Source organism: Brachyhypopomus gauderio, chromosome 18 (genome assembly GCF_052324685.1).
Source record: "Brachyhypopomus gauderio isolate BG-103 chromosome 18, BGAUD_0.2, whole genome shotgun sequence".
Taxonomy (NCBI): Eukaryota; Metazoa; Chordata; class Actinopteri; order Gymnotiformes; family Hypopomidae; genus Brachyhypopomus; species Brachyhypopomus gauderio.
The window spans coordinates 9,550,450-9,568,079 of NC_135228.1; the positions used below are offsets into that span (position 1 = coordinate 9,550,450).

At 37.7% G+C, this 17,630-nt stretch overlaps 1 protein-coding gene across 3 annotated transcripts; it reads left to right on the top strand.

Moving 5' to 3' along the window:
• The first annotated feature begins 4,225 nt into the window (after nt 1-4,225).
• On the top strand, nt 4,226-7,579 carry irf1b (interferon regulatory factor 1b). 3 transcript variants are annotated; one of them, XM_076979521.1, is made up of 9 exons: nt 4,227-4,375; nt 4,832-4,923; nt 5,061-5,160; nt 5,253-5,461; nt 5,592-5,715; nt 5,898-6,008; nt 6,144-6,172; nt 6,346-6,478; nt 6,860-7,579. In XM_076979521.1, exons 2-9 carry the CDS (start codon nt 4,837-4,839, stop codon nt 6,991-6,993), a joined length of 927 nt encoding a protein of 308 aa, XP_076835636.1. In that variant the 5' UTR covers nt 4,227-4,375; nt 4,832-4,836; the 3' UTR covers nt 6,994-7,579. The 3 variants fall into 3 exon arrangements, with proteins under 3 accessions (XP_076835638.1, XP_076835636.1, XP_076835637.1); XM_076979522.1 differs by having other exon boundaries at nt 6,349-6,478; XM_076979523.1 differs by lacking the exon at nt 6,346-6,478 and having other exon boundaries at nt 4,226-4,375.
• The last annotated feature ends 10,051 nt before the right edge of the window (nt 7,580-17,630 follow it).

Sequence of the window (17,630 nt, forward strand, 5' to 3'; positions counted from 1 at the left end):
CTCTCGTTGGATATTTAACCTTGAACATTTCTACAAACTCCGGTTCTTAACCGACGCGCATCCCTTTAAATTTTGAGGTTTCTTGAAATGTTTCACAACAGATCTCAGAATTACTGTGCAGCTTTCGCAAAATACTTGACACCCACTCAAATAGCGCCTTTACAAATGGCATCCGCTGTGCCTTTTCTAGTACACGTTCTAGCACCAGGGCCGTCACACGCCCATGCTTTTTAAGGCACCCCCTTTCTCCACTAGGGCACAGGGTGACTCGTCATAGGTTGAGATAGGTTGATACAAGTTATACATAGAGTACATGCTCAACAATTAGGCTATATCAATTCAAATCTAAATGTTAGTGTCAGTAATGTATTAAATACATACATATAATTAATTGTATAGCTATTCTAATATTATTAGATATATTATGTAAAATATATTATGTTTACTATGGACTAAACAGTCAACTAAGGTACACTGACTGCATGCATTGGAGGTTCCAAGTTCCTATGGGCCCCTATAACATTTTGTGCAGATGTTACACCACTTTATGAAGTTTTTGTAGAATTCCTCTGTGATGACAGGTGCATGGATGCTGCCTTTCCCCTGATTATAAAAATGACATTTTTTATTGGGGTAACAATTATACAATTAATGCACAATCAGGATAACAAATGACAACACATGACTATAAAGGGAGGATTCAAATATGATTCTACAAAACCAGTCTATAGTGTTGGACTAGTTATCGATGAAAGTTGCATTATGTAACTTACTAGTGGGATGCCTGGGAATCAGAATAGTCAAGACATATTGTAGCTGTTTTTATGAAGACTGGGCTCAAAATTCTGTTTCAGAAATGTTTTCACAGAGGCCATGGAGCATTTCCCATATCGTTTTATTTTATTTTAAGGAATGTTGTTTTATTTTTTGTATATGTTATGTTGGATGAACAAATATCTGGAGAAGAACATAAAATATATGTCACATATTCAATAATACTGCAGTGATGTAAACACACAGTTAGAAGCAGCAAACTTTTAATGTATGTGGAAAACGTGAAAATAATTACCTGTATGTGAAAACATACTTAAAGAAGTAGGACATTTTTAATATGCTTTCTATAATGTGTATATCATGATCTCTATAAAATGCATCTCAAATGAGAATCAAAATACTCTGTAGTCCTCAGATGAACTAGTTTTTGCTCCATAGAGCAAACATGGAAGCAACCACGTTAAAAATTGATTTAGAACAGAATCTCAGAAGCATCCATGCCACTAGGTGTCAGTATTCACGGTGTGAAGAAAAATCACTGGAAAAATGAGGTAATGCTCCTTTAATACTTGCTGAATGTTCAAGTTCCCATCTCACTAAATCCAAGGGTGCACATGTCTCCTCCATTTGAACCGACAAGATGCCCTTGCTGGCTTGTGATGTGGCCTGTGTTCTTATGTTTTTATCATCTAGGTAGTCTGCCACTTGGTCCATTTCAAGAGTCCTTACTGCTGTTCACGATTAGGTTTCATAACTGTTCATGAAACGTAACAGTTTCTGTGGTCAGACAGGTCCTTGCTATTGCTAACCTCACCAATGTGTTCTTGCTAACAGAACAACTATATCTGTGATAGATTTATTCTGATTATGGAGACTTATGTTGTCCTGATACCTGCATATAGAATCTGCTCTAAATAATGATAAATGGACACATAAAATACTGTTATAAAATATTATATATAGCACTGGATTTACAAGGTTATAAATATAAGTTCACCTCTGTATTTACAATTACTTGTATTTACTTGCTCAAATTAAAGCTAATAACTTCCATTTTAACACAAATGTCTGTATTTGTTTAAAAACATCCATGGTGCTGCGTCAACATTTTAATGATCTAATAACCGGTGTCTCCAACATCAATCTATGCACATATAACATATACTTATACTGTTATATAAAAATTTTAACTTTGTTTAACAGGGTTGTGCTGTCATACTTAGAACAAATATGGAGACACATCACAAGTTCTCTAGTTAATCTGGTTCAGAATCTCAAGAGGCAAAGGTGTGTTTAAATACAGTAGGATATTAACTTAGATGGGTGAGGTTTCAGTTGGGTGACATTATTCACTCAGACCTGGTGCTACATCAAGGTAGGTGTACAAATCATATATGCTCTCAAGTGTCCCTTCAAACAGTAAACTCAACAGGTAGCATTATCCTTAAAAACAGGAATGATACTTTCCTGCCCTGATTTCTCAGGTTTAGTCAAATTAGAGCAGTATGTTAGTAATGTGAAATGCAGACAACTAGATCTGTCCCTTAACTATAATCAACATGTCCTGTTCACTTTACTGTGAGAGAAAAATTAGGTTAGGTCATTAGGTCGTGGGCCACAGTCCAGCTTGTGGACTGAGTGTGAGTTGTGTTGTGAGAACCTGAGTGCAGTAGAGAAGGGGTACATGCCTGTGAGACTGGGAGGGAGTTTGGCAACAGTGCAGAGGGGCTCAGACCAGCCCGTGATGCTCTTACTATGGCTTTGCTACTCAGTCCATTGTCACAGGGCTGTGGAGCAGATATAGAGCACATGCATGCCTCTACACACACCCACAGCTATGCAAAAGCGCAAGCACACACATATTGGATTTTTCAGGGAGAGTAGGAGGTTGTATTATTAGTGGTTGGGTGTGTGTAGGTTTGTTTCTGTTGTCAGCAAAAGACATTTATTACCCACAATGAAAAAGTTACAAGTGGGGAAGTGACAAATCAGGACTGATCAGTTTTTTTCGATCTACATTTAGCCTATGTAATAATGCAATAATGCACGACGCTAGAAAATCTAAATTATCTTTTGAACCCATGGAGCAAATATTATTTGGCCAGTCATACACTAATTATATACACTATATTATTATATAGTCATAGTTATAGTCATACACTATTATTATATAGTCATATAAATATACTATATTATTATATGCGATCATATTTTACGCTGACGTATCGACCTCGATATGTTGCGATGAAATATTGATAAGGGTTTTAAGAATTTTAAATGGTACTTTAAAAATGTTTTTATTATGCTCCTGCCTTTTACCTAACAAATGTATTAAAAGATTTTGGCGACTTATGGTTGTCAGCGAAAGTTGACTTAATGCAGCAAAGACAACAACAACACAAATGCATCAAGAAGCGGAAAGCTTTGGGCTTCGCAGTAGACTTCATTTGTGTTAATAGGCTATAATCTGAATTCCCTAACAGTTGTTTGACAGTTGGTAATACACGGGATTCCAGGGGGAATATTACTGGATGGACCTTGGGAAAACCCAGTGGTTTACGGAGCAGAAATTCCGTAGGAAAACACCCCCCTGTTCGCCGCTCCTCCAGCTGTACAACAGCGGTAATGCGTATTAGGTTTGAGTCTGATATAAAACTTCACTAGAAACTTGAATGTGGCTCGGTTAAATAGGCATTACACCGATTGATTCACTTGGTAGTACATTACCTTTGATTTTAAAGATCATGATAAGATTTTAAAATAGAGCTATCCGAGAATCTCTTGGCCATAACCTACTTTCGTATTGGGGTGGGGTCCTTGCCTGCAAACGTTGTATAAAGTTAAAACCTCGGAAGGTAGCGGTATGTCTGGTATTCGCAATATGAATATCATAAACGCGTCGGTCGAAACATCCCTTTCTAATAAATAACTAGGTTTACAGTAAAATCCTGACTATCTAGCTCCCTCTATGTAGCTCCCTCTATCGGTATCTCTAATTTAATAACCCATTTCCCGGAAAGGCACCGTTTTCTTATTCAGACCTCGAGGATTACAAGTTCCTCCCAGGGCATATTGTGCATTGCTAACATCCACTTAAATATCATTTAAAATACAATTTAAAATGAAGGTAATTGTGCTGGTGTTTTTAGTTCAGTATGCCTACATATATAAAAATATATGTTTTTTAAAACATGACTGAATTATTTATTTTGAATTTTGCATAGCAATTTACCAATATTTTATTTTTGAAACAAAGTGACAAATGCATTTGTATTTTAACAAACATAAAAGTTGTTGTTGAAGTAATGCCCACGCGCATGCGTATAAGACCTAAACGGGATACATAGTAGCGCTACGTAGCCCGCATAGCTCGCAACGGCATGATTTCTCGGAAATCAGTCTACTTAAGTTTGAGCGCGCTTCAATTGCCTCTCAACTGCGCATGCGCCTTAATTTGGGAAAGCCCCCCCGCCTCAACATATAAGTAAGTACTACATGTCACAGACAGTTCAGTTCTCACGGAGCTACTTGACATAAGACCGAGTGGACTAACGCTTCTATTTCTACTACTCTGACCTGTTTGGATTACCGCGAGTATTCTGTAAGTCTGTCTATGGGATATCTTAACATCGGTGTTTTGTTTTAACATATTATGAAATATGACACATTTATAAAAATTGTATTGGTTATATGAGCTATATTTTCCGTAATGCATGGTTGATGCTGTAATATAAATGTAGAAAAAGATTTAAAGATTGCATTGAAAACGTTTCTTTGCTGCGTGAGCAGCCTTTGCGGAAGACCACGGTCAAATGATCACAGTATGTTAAACGTACTCGTGCCGAGCGCTTTTAGGCGGAAGGTTCTGACGATGACATGTTTTAATACCTTAATAAAATGATACGGTTCTCTCGGAAATCTGCAATAGCATCGCGGTGCCTTATGCACGTCCTTGTGCACCTTGCACAATTAATTGCATATTAGGTATTTCTCTTTGCTTGGCATTGTACGGTCAAAGTTCCAAGTGTAAGTTCAAGTTTCTCTTCATTTGATTTAGGAACCATGCCTGTGTCTAGAATGCGCATGCGACCATGGCTGGAGGATAAGATAGAATCCAATACAATTGCCGGACTTATCTGGGTGGATAAGGTGATTATTATTATTATTATTATTTTGCACCTGCATTTGTTGGGAGAAAATGTAATCAATTGTCAAGTGTGTTTCCAAGAAGTAGCAACAGAAAAATGGTCAAAGTTTAATCCATATTACTTTGTTCCTGTTTTTAGGAGAAAAAAATGTTTTCCATTCCATGGAAACATGCTGCCCGCCATGGCTGGGAGATGGACAAAGATGCCTGCTTGTTCAAACAGTGGGCCATCCATACAGGTGATGAGGCATTCTAAAGCAAAAAAAAAAACACAAAACAAACAACAACATCCAAAAAACAACAACCAACGCTCCACCGCCTACGTTTGCAGGAAAATTCAAGCCAGGCGTCACTGATCCCGATCCCAAAACATGGAAGGCCAATTTCCGTTGTGCCATGAATTCGCTGCCCGACATCGAGGAGGTGAAGGACAAGAGCGTCAACAAGGGCTGCGAGGCGGTGCGGGTCTACCGCATGCTGCAGGTGGAGAAGAACAAAGGAAAGAGGTCAAAGACGGCCGACTGCAGGAGGAAGAGGAAGGTGAGTTGTGCACACATTGCCGTGTTTCCTGGTCTGCGTCAGTACCATTGGTGCAGGGGCAAAATCTAGGCGGGTATGAGTACCTGCTCAGTGAGATCTAAATGTGAGCATGTGACTTTTGGCTCACCAGGTATCAAAGGTGAAGGCAGAGAAAATGGATTTGGAAGAAACATCCACTGGAGAGCAGTCATACACGCACAAGGAGGAAGACAGGACCACTCAGGATAACACCATAGACAGCACTGAAAATCTGAGTAAGTCTTGTTACCTCTGCTGTAGTCTGCTGCTGAAACTGCAGCTTTATTTTTGATTTTTTTTATTTCGTTTTTCTTTATCTTGCATCGATTTTATTTTTTAATTTATCTCACATTTTATTTTTTGATCTAATTTAGAAATAAAACTAATAATAAACTATTTTTTTGCCTTTTCTTTCAAGACACAGGAAGCCCTACTTATGATGTCCCACCCTGCTCTGCATATGAAGTGGAAATTTCTGACAGCGACTTTTTCACAAATAGATTTCAACTTTCGCCTATTCACACGACAGGTAACAAAAAAAAATATATTTATAATCTACAATTCGACAATCTTTAATCTACAATTCTATTAATTGTTCAACAATACTGAGCAAGTGGTGTATGGTATTAATTGTACTGTTTTTTATTTATTTTGCATTTCATAGACTACGAGGAAAATGAAGCTATAGTTGAGGTGAGTTTGGCTTTGGAATATCAAAATTACCCTGTCCGTTGTGCTTTTTCATTGTCAGGAATACCCTGGTTTTGTTATGTATCCAAATGCCTTTTACTGGCATTGTGCAATTGTTTGTAATAGTACAGAGCAAGCAAAACTCAGTCGGTTACAAATTCTGTGTTTTGCTCCAGCAGATCACACGGCAATTGGAACTTGATAGTACGCAGTGGCTACAAAGCAATAACAGCGGAAAGGGGTTCCTGTGCAATGAAGGCATGACAGAATCTTACCACAGTCCAGAGAGCCAATGGAGTGATAACTCAGGTAAATAAGTGCTGTGTAATTAGTTTAGCTGTATGAATATGGGATATAGTGCCAGATCAGCTTCCCCACAACAGGCAGTATTCTCAGTTCTGTGTCTTCTACTGCTTGCCAAAATAGATTTGGCTAGATTTGCTAGTCAAATCAATAAACGTCCTTTAGGTTATGTGATGTCAACAAGATTTTTCTGTTTGGGAAGTTTCATCTAAAAGTGTCATTACTTGTTTTATGTGTTGAAGGTCATCATGCATTTACTAATTGTGCTTTGGAGACTCACTGCGCTACGTATTCTGTAATGTAAAGTTTTGTAGGCGAACAAAACCTAGTAGTCTTTAGGAAGAGCATCAGTCCTCATGTGAAGTGTTTTTGTTGATTTCCTTTTAGGGGAGGAACTTGAACTGCGCTTTTACACAGAACTGAGCTCAGGCCTGTCTTCAACAGATGACCTCAGCTACACCGAGCCATGGAGCAGCACTCAGCACACCACCAACCTGCTTCCGATTGGCTGTCCACTCTGAGAACCACCGGGTGCTCCGCCCATTCATTTTTCCTCATACCTCACACAGGGCATCCAAAAGCCCTTATCCATCACTGTCTGTGAACTTGATATCACCCAAAGCCAAACTCTAGCCAGACAACATTTTCAGATGGAAGGCAGCAATGGAGCAGAGATGAATGGCATGTCAGTGAATCGACATCTTGTTTCATGGATATGTCTTTGGACTATTGCTGTTGTTACACTAGGTTTGAATTTTTTTCAGGTGTCTGGTTGTTCCACTGTTTTTATAAAAACTGCAATCTTTGTTTCAGAAGAAAACCACGTAGCAATCCTTTAGCCTTGTTTGGTGTAAGGCTGTTAGGTTTGGAGCCTTCTAAAAAGCTATCTTATGCTATTCCTTATTGGGATTTTAAGGTTTGAACTGTATATAAACATGTAGTCTCATTTAATGTGATGTATGACAGATTCCGTTATTCATTCATCAGGGGTTTAATGCTTTTCTTCTCAAACTTTGCTTGGTAAACCTTTGTACGATCTTCTACGAGTTTTGGGTGAACAATTGTAAATAATGTATAAATTGTTTTGTAATAAAAAAAGTGAAAGTGTTTAATGTCTTTGCACAGGATTCATTAAAAAGTTGATGACCATTTTATGATGTATATAACACAATACTTGTTTTAGATGAAGTGTTCAACAGATAAAAAGTTGATGTATTCTTTAGACTGCAAGGACCTATCAGAATTGGCTTAAAGTGATTTTCTCAATTTTACACTCCCAAGTTAAAGTGGAAGGACCGACTTAACAAACGTTACTCACAAAGATACTCAATTCATATTCACATAAGCACTCAGATCAAGCTATATGGGTTCATGAATTCCCAACACCTTTTGCGCCACTACTGTTCACAATTAGAAGTAGGAACACTGAAGCTCTTTTAGTACAAAATGACCTTTAATACATTTGGATGAGCTAGAATATAATACATAAACAAAAAAACATTAATATGCATATAAACAATAAAATATCTTAAGTTGGAGAACTGTAAAGCAAAATAATATAAATATGAGTAATTGTAAATCAACAACTGTCTGAGTTTATGGTCTGTCTTGTGACACCAGAAGTGGCTGTTTTGTGTTTTGTTCATAATCAATTCCAGTTTCCTATACAGTTCTCTTTAAAGGCAATTTTGGCTAGCTCTCTTCACTACTTTCAGACACACCTTTTGGCAAGTCATGCTGAAACAAACTACACGGCAAAGTAGAAGGCTTGGGAAGGAAGTGTGATCTCTCAAAACCCATAAGCACTGTAAGATGGTGGCTGCTTGGTTCTGCAGAGGCTGTAGAGGCTGTGAGCTGCAGGTGCTTTGTGAGTGGTTGACCAAAATATCTCCTTAGGTACAATAACGGTCCTTATACAGGATTATATTTATTCTTTGGGGTTTTTGATGTGGACGTCTGCATCACTTGTTGATATCTCTTGCAAAGTGGTAGTGGTTTTCTAGGAAGCAAAAAGCAAAGAAGACAAATGTCACCTAAATATCTAAATATATATTTATTATATATACACACCACCTTGTTCAAGTTTTCAAGTTTAACCATATAAAACAATCAGCATGACAATTGGTAATTTATTGTCATAAAGTATTGTCTACAATAACAATTAGTTTGTGTTCTGGCATAGAAACAAAAATTTAATACACTGTTGTGAAAAAGATGTCACCATAACGATTTCCCTTCTTTCCGCAAGGAGTTAATCTATGTCATTTAAATCTTGATAACATTTCATAAATATGTTCTAGTTTTTAGGGACTAGGTAAGAGGAAGAATGTTTCCAAAAGCTCAAAATCAGTACAAAATAAGTAATCTGGAGGATACAGCTTGACATAATTCAGTAATGTGGTATATACAGCTTCACATAGTTCAGAAGCACAGCTAGCAAGTCTTTCCAAAGCAGGTATTTCTAGTTTGGAACAAGAGTATGCTTCACAACAACAGAATGCTTCAGAGATAATGTAGTTTTGATTACACATTGCTTGCATAAAGTCCCTGAACATTTTTTACTATAAATAAAGTATATTAAAATTCAATGAAGCAGTCCCTTTGTGTCAGAGTATCTTATTGTTAAAGTGCAACACCCTAACCCACAAATGAACACAAAAACAAAGTGGTGGATGCTACGAGAGCTATTTACCTACAGCTATTACCATTTTCCAGCATCTCTGTGCATATGGAATATGATCATAATGGCTTTCAATGGGGCATATCTGGATAAACGGTAGCAAGGTGACCACTTCCTTCACAGTACTTGACCTGCTAAATGACCTGAGTAAAAAATTATGTAAGATAGGGGTGTCAAACTCAAATACACATTGGGCCAACATTTCAAACCTGGACAAAGTCATGGGCCAACATTAATATTTACTGAAAAATCATCCTCCAGATATTGTATGTCTCTTTTTTATTTGCAGCCTTCTGATTAACAGTAACATTTTCCACAGGCTAATAATAATAAAAAAATTAAATAATAATAAACCAATGCACTAATAGTAATATCCTTCTATGAATTACAGCCATTCAAACCCATGAAGTAGCATGGAGTTGCCTTGGAATAGCAAGAAAAACAGCATTAAAAAATGTTAATTCCAGCTCAGTTTGCTACATATTCATCTACTCTGATGTGTCCCAGCCAGACTCCAGATACTTTTACATATGTGAACAGATTGTCTGCCTTCCACCTGTCCAGAAAGCTCCTGTTTTCTGCCTTTCTTGTCGCCATTTTTGGAAGGGGTAGCATGGTGCCAGAAGTAGCATGAGGTTGCTACTACTACTGTCAACAGAGGAGAGGAAGTTTATGGGTCCTGTCATGATTGAAATGCCAAAACATCAGCAGAGCCTTCTGAGATTTGTAGTACTGTATTTGTGATATCTGCATGGTATAATACCAGAAGACCAAGTTCCACATTACAGGTAAGACTCTGTATAGCAAAGGTAAGAGTCTGACTCTGTGTAGCATTAACGAGTGATGATTAACTATCACTTCATAAATTCATTAATTAAGATTGTAGGGTTACACTTTGGATGAATGTTAGGATGTGCCATTATAATGCACTTTAATTTCAAAATATAATATGATTCTGTCATATTAAATACATGATACAGAAGACAGGCCCCATATACCAGTATACCAACATACAGACTACAGTCTGGTCTAATAAAGTAGTGTAGCAAAGCACAGACTGCAGACTGGCCTAATTCACTAGAATACAAAAAAATGAATAAAGTACTAATATACCACACAGCAATGCATGTTCAATGTAATAAGTTCTGTTTTGAAATTTGAAACAACATGAATATATAGGAAACTAGTAAACAATTCAGATGGAAGCAGTATTCAGATGACAACTCAGCAAATGTAAGGGGTTCGTTTCAGTGCAAGTTAACGTCTTAAACCTCAGTACACATTGTTTCAAAGCTTATATATCGAGCATAGAATATCTGTAAAATCATTACTGCATGTGAATTAAGAAGAGGGGCAATGTAACACTAACAATAGGTATATAGTTTTCTAAGTGACTAATTGCAACATATGATCACTGTGAATGTTGCCACCTCATAACGTCCGCTGCCTTTAGCAACAATTTTTTTTACAGGACAAGCTTACTAACTTGAATCCAATTACTGAATTAAGACATTTAAGTGGCTAGACTTTGTATGTGTTGGAGGGAGAGCTTCAGCAAATATGTTATTACAAAATTTTATGGTGGTCAACCTGGGAAAGAGGAACATTGCAGCTTGTGCATAAACCTCAGAGCTAAACCTCTGTTTACGCAACCATGGTTATATTTCCCCAATTTTCATAGGTTTTCAATATAGAAAATAAATCTGATGAGCCAGTCAGTACATTTAAGGTATAACAGACCTGTACTGACAGCATTTGACTACACCCAATTAGCTGTTTTGGTCAAGACAGGATGACTACAGTACACACTCAGCAGGGAGTGCTGGCAAGCTGAATTTGTAAAAGTACCTATTTCTTCTAGAGTGTTAGTCACAGCCCCACAGTCACCCAACAGAATTTCTTGTGAGAAATAATGTACTTTCCTATCTAGTTACTTTCTATATCTACCTATTTTGTCTACAAGTTATATCAATCTGTTTTACCACCTGAAAACACAATACAGCAAAACACAATATATGTTCAATGTAGGTCATAAAGTAGGAGGGGACTAAAAATGGGTCAAATAAAAATTTTAACAAAATTAAGAAAAAGTCATAGTAAACACGTTTTTAGTTTTTTTCTTAAATACATGACGAGAGGCTAAGAGACTAAGGTCTAGAGCAAGAGAGTTCCACAGCCATGGAATTTATATAGGCCTACAGTAGAACCCCGGAACTAGACCGCCTCAGTACTCAACATATTCGGAGTTTGACGCAAAATGTTTAGAAAATCTCGGGGCTTGAACAAAACTTCGGAATCTGACCCGACTCGTGACTTTTGCATGGATCCCAAGAAAGATATAGCAGAAACAACGAAGAGGAAAACGGTAAGAACAACAATAGAGTTGAAAAAGACGATCACAGAGAAGTATAAAAAAGACATTCATGTGACGGACTTAGCAATAGAATTCAAATTGATGGTTGAGAACGAATTAATCCGTTTTCAGTTATTTCTTATGGGGAGGATTTATTCGGAACTCGACTGCATCGCTTCTCGATGCTCCTTCTGGAACGGATTAGCATCGAGTTCCAGGGTTCTACTATATAATAAATGTAAACTAGGACTGAAGAGCAGTGTAGCTGAGGAGGAAATCTGTTTCTAAGATGACAATAACACCTATGAGTGAGTTTTAATGGGGGGTTCCACTGTACTATCCAAGATAACGCCAGGAATATTGACTTGAGTAGGAGAGACTAATGTCACTTAATAAAACATGGAAATTGGACATTTAGAACCGACAGGACCTCAGTCTTATTACTGTTCAGATCTAGGATGTTATGGGTTATCCGTTTTTTTTTTTTTTTTTTTTTCAGATAGACATTAAATAAGAGTAGAAGAAGAAGTAGATAAGTTTTTGGCAATGAGGACATGTACAGATGTGTGTTATATGTATAACAATGGAAATTAATATTAAATATTAAAATAAAAAGTAAGTGATACTTTTGGAGGCAATCCAATTTACACCAATAGGATAAGAACAGAACGTAGACCTGAACTAGCTGCTAATGGAAGATCATTTGTTATTTAGAAGTACTTAGAAGAGTATGAAACCCTGATTGAACACCTTCCCAGAGATAATTTGCCAACAGGCTTGAAGTTGAGTAGCAACTACAGGCTCCAAGAAATGTGTGTGAAAACTGACATTTTTAGGCAATGGGAACCATGACCAGCAGACAGAGATGAGTTCATAATGTTAATGATTAAGAGAAAGAATGAAGGCAGATAGGATTTGAGAAGTAGCAAAAGGATCAAGCTGAGACGTTGAAGTATTGAGTTCAGTCACAAGTTCAGCAATATTGGTTATACTAACCTCACTGAAAGTAGACAATTCTGCTGTGAAAGAAAATGAGGCATTAGTGCAGGAAGGCAGAGATGTAAGGGACAAGTTTAAGTATTGAGGTTACTTAACCTCACTTAAACCTATTGAGTTCAGTCACAAGTTGTTTGGGCAAACCTCACTGAAAGTAGATTATATCAAGTAGAATGAGTAACGGGTGTTTTTTGTAACATTAAAGATGATCTAAATATGCCTCTAATGAATGTCATTGCAATGTAATTTCTCCTAAACTAGCTATCCAATCTACATCTTGTAACCTTCAACTGTTGGGGATCTAAAGTGACCCAGGGGCACTATTAGTGAAAGAAGCTGTTTTACGTGGGGCTAAAAGATGTAGTGATGCAGTTTGAGAAATCAGGAAGCGGGAACAACTTAAATGTATAAAGTCACTGGGATACATTGTCCTAATGTCTCTGGGCATTATTGTATGATATATTTTTGACACACAGAGAGAGATTAATAGGAATATTAATATGATAAAAATAATTAGACATTTGACTAACTAGCAGGCAAAAACCACAGTGGTAACTCCCTGAAATTATAATGAAGAAAAAAAAATCTCTGGTGGGTTTTCATTGGTACTTCCCCCAATCTATGTCTCAGGCACATGTCTTACATAAACATTAGCAAATGATTAAAACATGACAATTACTGGTAGAACTGAGCTTTGTCTGACAGATATACTGCATGTGAAAATATCTTTGAACATGTTTCCAATGAAATGCTTTTTTGTATCATGTCCACTGGAAGATTGTTTATATCTGTGCAAGCACAACGGAACCTGACAGGAGACAGGAAGTTGAAGTAGCAGGCTCAAGGGGAGTAGTCCTTCCTCCCACCCCAGCACAGCACAGTCTTTACAATAGACCACAAGCAACTCATGCAATCTAACTTCTAAACGACTGATAGCGTTCCATTAATTTACCTTAAGTGGGTGATTCATGTAACTGCCTCTTGTTGCGCTGTGCATTATAACATATTCATTTGCTTGTACTTACATAATAACTGTAAAGTATTATAAGCGTATCAATTAGTATCTACACATTTACTTTATAAATATCTGTATGTTAATTTTAAATATGAAATAAAGTACAACCTTGCTTTATTTGAAGACTTACCAGTCCTGATAACAATAAGCTGTAATTATCATTAAGATAACACTTTATTGTTATTAGCTGACATTCTGGACCAAAAAGCTATTGTCATTAATCAAGCTATTGAGTACCAATTTGCTTGTCACTTAGGGCTACGCCCCCCTCTCCTAGCTGTCACTCCGGTTTCCCTGTTCCTCGTGTTTGTGTTGTTCCCTGCTCCTTGATCCCGCCTTGTTGTCTGTCTCCATGGTTTCCCCTCATCTGCCATGCCCGTGTCGTTACTGTCTTCACCTGTTTCTAGTCTAGTTCAATGTATTTATAGTCCCTGTGTCTCCCGTGTCGGTTATCGGTTGTTTTGTACTTTGAGTTGGTTTGTGCTTTGGTTTTTCAGTCAGTGTTGTAATTCGTATTCGCTCATTCGGTGTTTTGGTGTTCTTTGTCCCCCGTACAATCTCTGTGTGTTCCTGCCTGGTTTGTGTTCTCCTTGTATTGTAAGTCATGCCTATTTATATTTCATGTTCTGACTGCCTGCCTAATATGACCCCTGCCCAGTATTACGACTCAGCCTATGGAATTCCATTTAATAAATCTCGCTCTCCTCAGTGTTTGTGTCTGCTTTCATGCTCTGCGTCACGCAGAACATTACATTGCTGGATGTCTTTTTACTCCATGCAGACAGAAATGGTCTGTTTCATGCCATATGCTAATCTATGACTAATCTATGAATTTAGTTCTAAATTCAGTGTTTAAAACAATGATCGATGATCACAAGCCAACAGCAAAATTTAATTCTTTGACTATGTGTGTTTTGACAAATGATCTTCAAATTAACTGCAGTGCAGAGGTAAGAATATTTAAGAAAGATTGAATTTATTGAGTTGAACTGACTGCATCCCTCAGTTTTATTTGGGAAATAAAATCAGCCTATTGGGTTAACAATGTCATCAAACTTCACAAATTACAGGTTTGAATGAACTTAAAAAGTAGTTGTTTAATGTTGTTTAATTTAATGTTGAATTAAACTAAAGCTGAATCGAATTAAGAAAATTCGAATTGCATTCCATGCTTGCTTAACTGAGAAAAAAATAAGGCTACATGCGATGTATCACGAGGTACAAGTGTGCATCAGTACAGGTTCCAATGCAAAACTTGCAAGACATCACATTTTCATATACAAATTAGGCTTCTGCGGACACAAAACAGGAGCAAATATATTTCAGTTTGAAATTTTACATTACAATTCACTTTAAGTAGGACTGAGTCAGTAATATCAATATTAAAGGGCCCATCATATAAACTAAATTTCCCTCACATTACTGTTCATGTTCCAAGAACAAACTCATTAACATATCTTCCTACTCAGCCTATAATAATTTAGCCCCACCCACTTACATTGTAGTTCTCAGGCATGTTTGAGAGTGCTTTTTTAATGAGGCTCAAAACAGAGCATACAATTTTAACAGAGCTTGTTTACCTTATATCCTCACGTCCTTATATCCACATCGGTGTATAATTCTGACACAGAACCAAAACAAAGAGAAAGCACAGAAACCAAAAGAAAATGAACACATGCCAATGTGTGGCCATGAACAATGACGACAGAGGAGGGGCAACAGCATTATTAAGGTTCAGAATTAAACCTACTGTTTAATTAAACCTACTGTTTAATTCTGAGTGATAAAGTAAGGTTTGATAATGGTCATGTAAAGATTAATTATTAACCTAATTTTATTTTATTTTTTTACAAATCCATACTGGTAATGTACATAGACATCATGGAAAAACATAAAATAAAGGAAAATGTAAGATATGGGCCCTTTATTGTGAACATGACATTTTTGTTATTTGAGACATGATTTGTGACGTCTCATGGTTTTGAACCGGGCTGTTAACATAAAACCCGCCTCTTACAGTAAACTGAGATAAAGTGAACTTTCTGGTTTGGCTCACACCAGACTTCCAAGAGTTCCTTTATGATGTTTGCTTAGCATTCTACTGGGATCATTCAGATCAACTGTAACCTACACATAGCACACTCTTCAGGACCTAGCGAAAGGACCTGGACTTGATCCAAGATAATGATGTGTAATTGTTTGACCTCACCTGTGAGTTCAGGGAGAAAGTGTGTAATGATGGCAGCAGGAATAATATTAATCTGGTTATACAAATCAATATTGGAAAGAACTTTTCCATAGAAGGCAACAAGTGGCATGTAGCATATATGTAGCATTTCATATGGACTTACAGATTTATTCCCTGTAGGGGCCCCTTTTTCACTTTACTACTGTTGTACTGTAGCTGTTTACAAATACTCCATGATCATAAATGAATGGAACAGTGAACTTAAACTGGAATAGTGACGTACACATTCGCTGTGAATGTTGTAATTCCACCCTTGTTAAACTTTTCATTTTAGATTATGCATTATCTAACAATATACATGGACTGAAATGTAAGTTGTATTTGAAGGAGCTGAGATTAATTGTTGGCTCCAGTGCCTCCAAAAGCTTTAACTCTGTGCCTCTGTACTGAGAGCTGTGTCTGTGTCTCTGTACTGAGGGCTGTGTCTGTGTCTCTGTACTGAAGGCTGTGTCTGTATCTCTGTGTCTGTGCCCCTGTACTGAGGGCTGTGTCTGTGTCTTGGTGTCTGTGCCCCTGTACTGAGGGCGTGTCTGTGCCCCTGTACGGAAGGCAATGTCTGTGCCTCTTTACTGAGGGCAGTGTCTGTGTCTCTGTGTCTGTGCCCCTGTACTGAGGGCAATGTCTGTGTCTGTGCCTCTATACTGAGGGCAGTGTCTGTGTCTGTGCCTCTGTTCTGAGGGCTGTGTTTGTGTCTCTGTGTCTGTGCCTCTGTACTGAGGACTGTCTGTGTCTCTGTCTGTGCCTCTGTACTGAGGGCTGTGTCTGTGTCTCTGTGTCTGTGCCTCTGTACTGAGGGCTGCGTCTGTCTCTACCTTTGCGTATCTGTACTGAGGGCCTCAAAGAGAGTACACACATTGTTCAGGTCACTTGGTTGATAACCACTTTATTCTTGTTATAACTGTCTGTGATCTGTTGAAGGCTATGCAACAAGCAACACTTGTCAGGAGTGTGCTATTAACACTTCAGCCTGAGTCAGTAGGGTGTCATGGCCTCTTTTGTGGTTCTGTGTAGGTCATACCTGGATATTTTGTTAGACTTCAGTGTTTCCCGAGACAGGTGCTGTAGAGCATGTGCATTATTGACTGGAAGTAACAGATTCTGAGGACTTGTGGTTGGGGTATGTCCTGAGGCCCTTTGTAGGCACTCTAATGTCAGTGGAGATACTGATGTATCTTGTCACCCTTACAGCATACCTCTCTATGTAGTACATTCTTCTGCTCGAATGTCCCAGTTAATGCAATCAAAGCAGACCTGAATCCCATCATCTACTCATGTTTGGTCAGGCTTTTTTACTTACTGGAGGAGCTTTGCAGGGCAGAAAAACAAAACAATGTGTTTTGATCTTCTAAAGTAACTCACAACAATGAACACAGCAACCAGCAGTGCAGATCTTTGAGTTGATAGTATCGTGCAGTATACTGAATGCTGTTGATAAGCTTGCTGGCCATGGAATGTAAACACAGCAAGAATGAAAATGTCTGGGTAATTTTCGTCAGATAAAATGGTCTGCATTTCACTAGCATCAACTCAACAGTTCTCCTCATCTTGTGCCGTCTCTCATGTGCTTGAGTTGCTCGCTCTGTGATGACATTATTAGACCTGTTAGGACTTCTTGTCTTGTATTTGTGTGTGTCTGTGTATGCAGCCTTCCTCTCTTTTTCATTCTTCAGTGCACTGTTATAGACTATATCTGTTCATTCACCAATCACTTCATTGCCTAGAAGTGGGTTGTAACAGCTCTCTTCTGTTAATATGAAAGTTTTCAGATTTGACAGAATTTGTTGTTCCAATTTCCAGTAGGCTGCGTCTGCTGTATGACATTAGTACACAAACATTTAAAGTCATCACTGAAAATCATTTAAAATA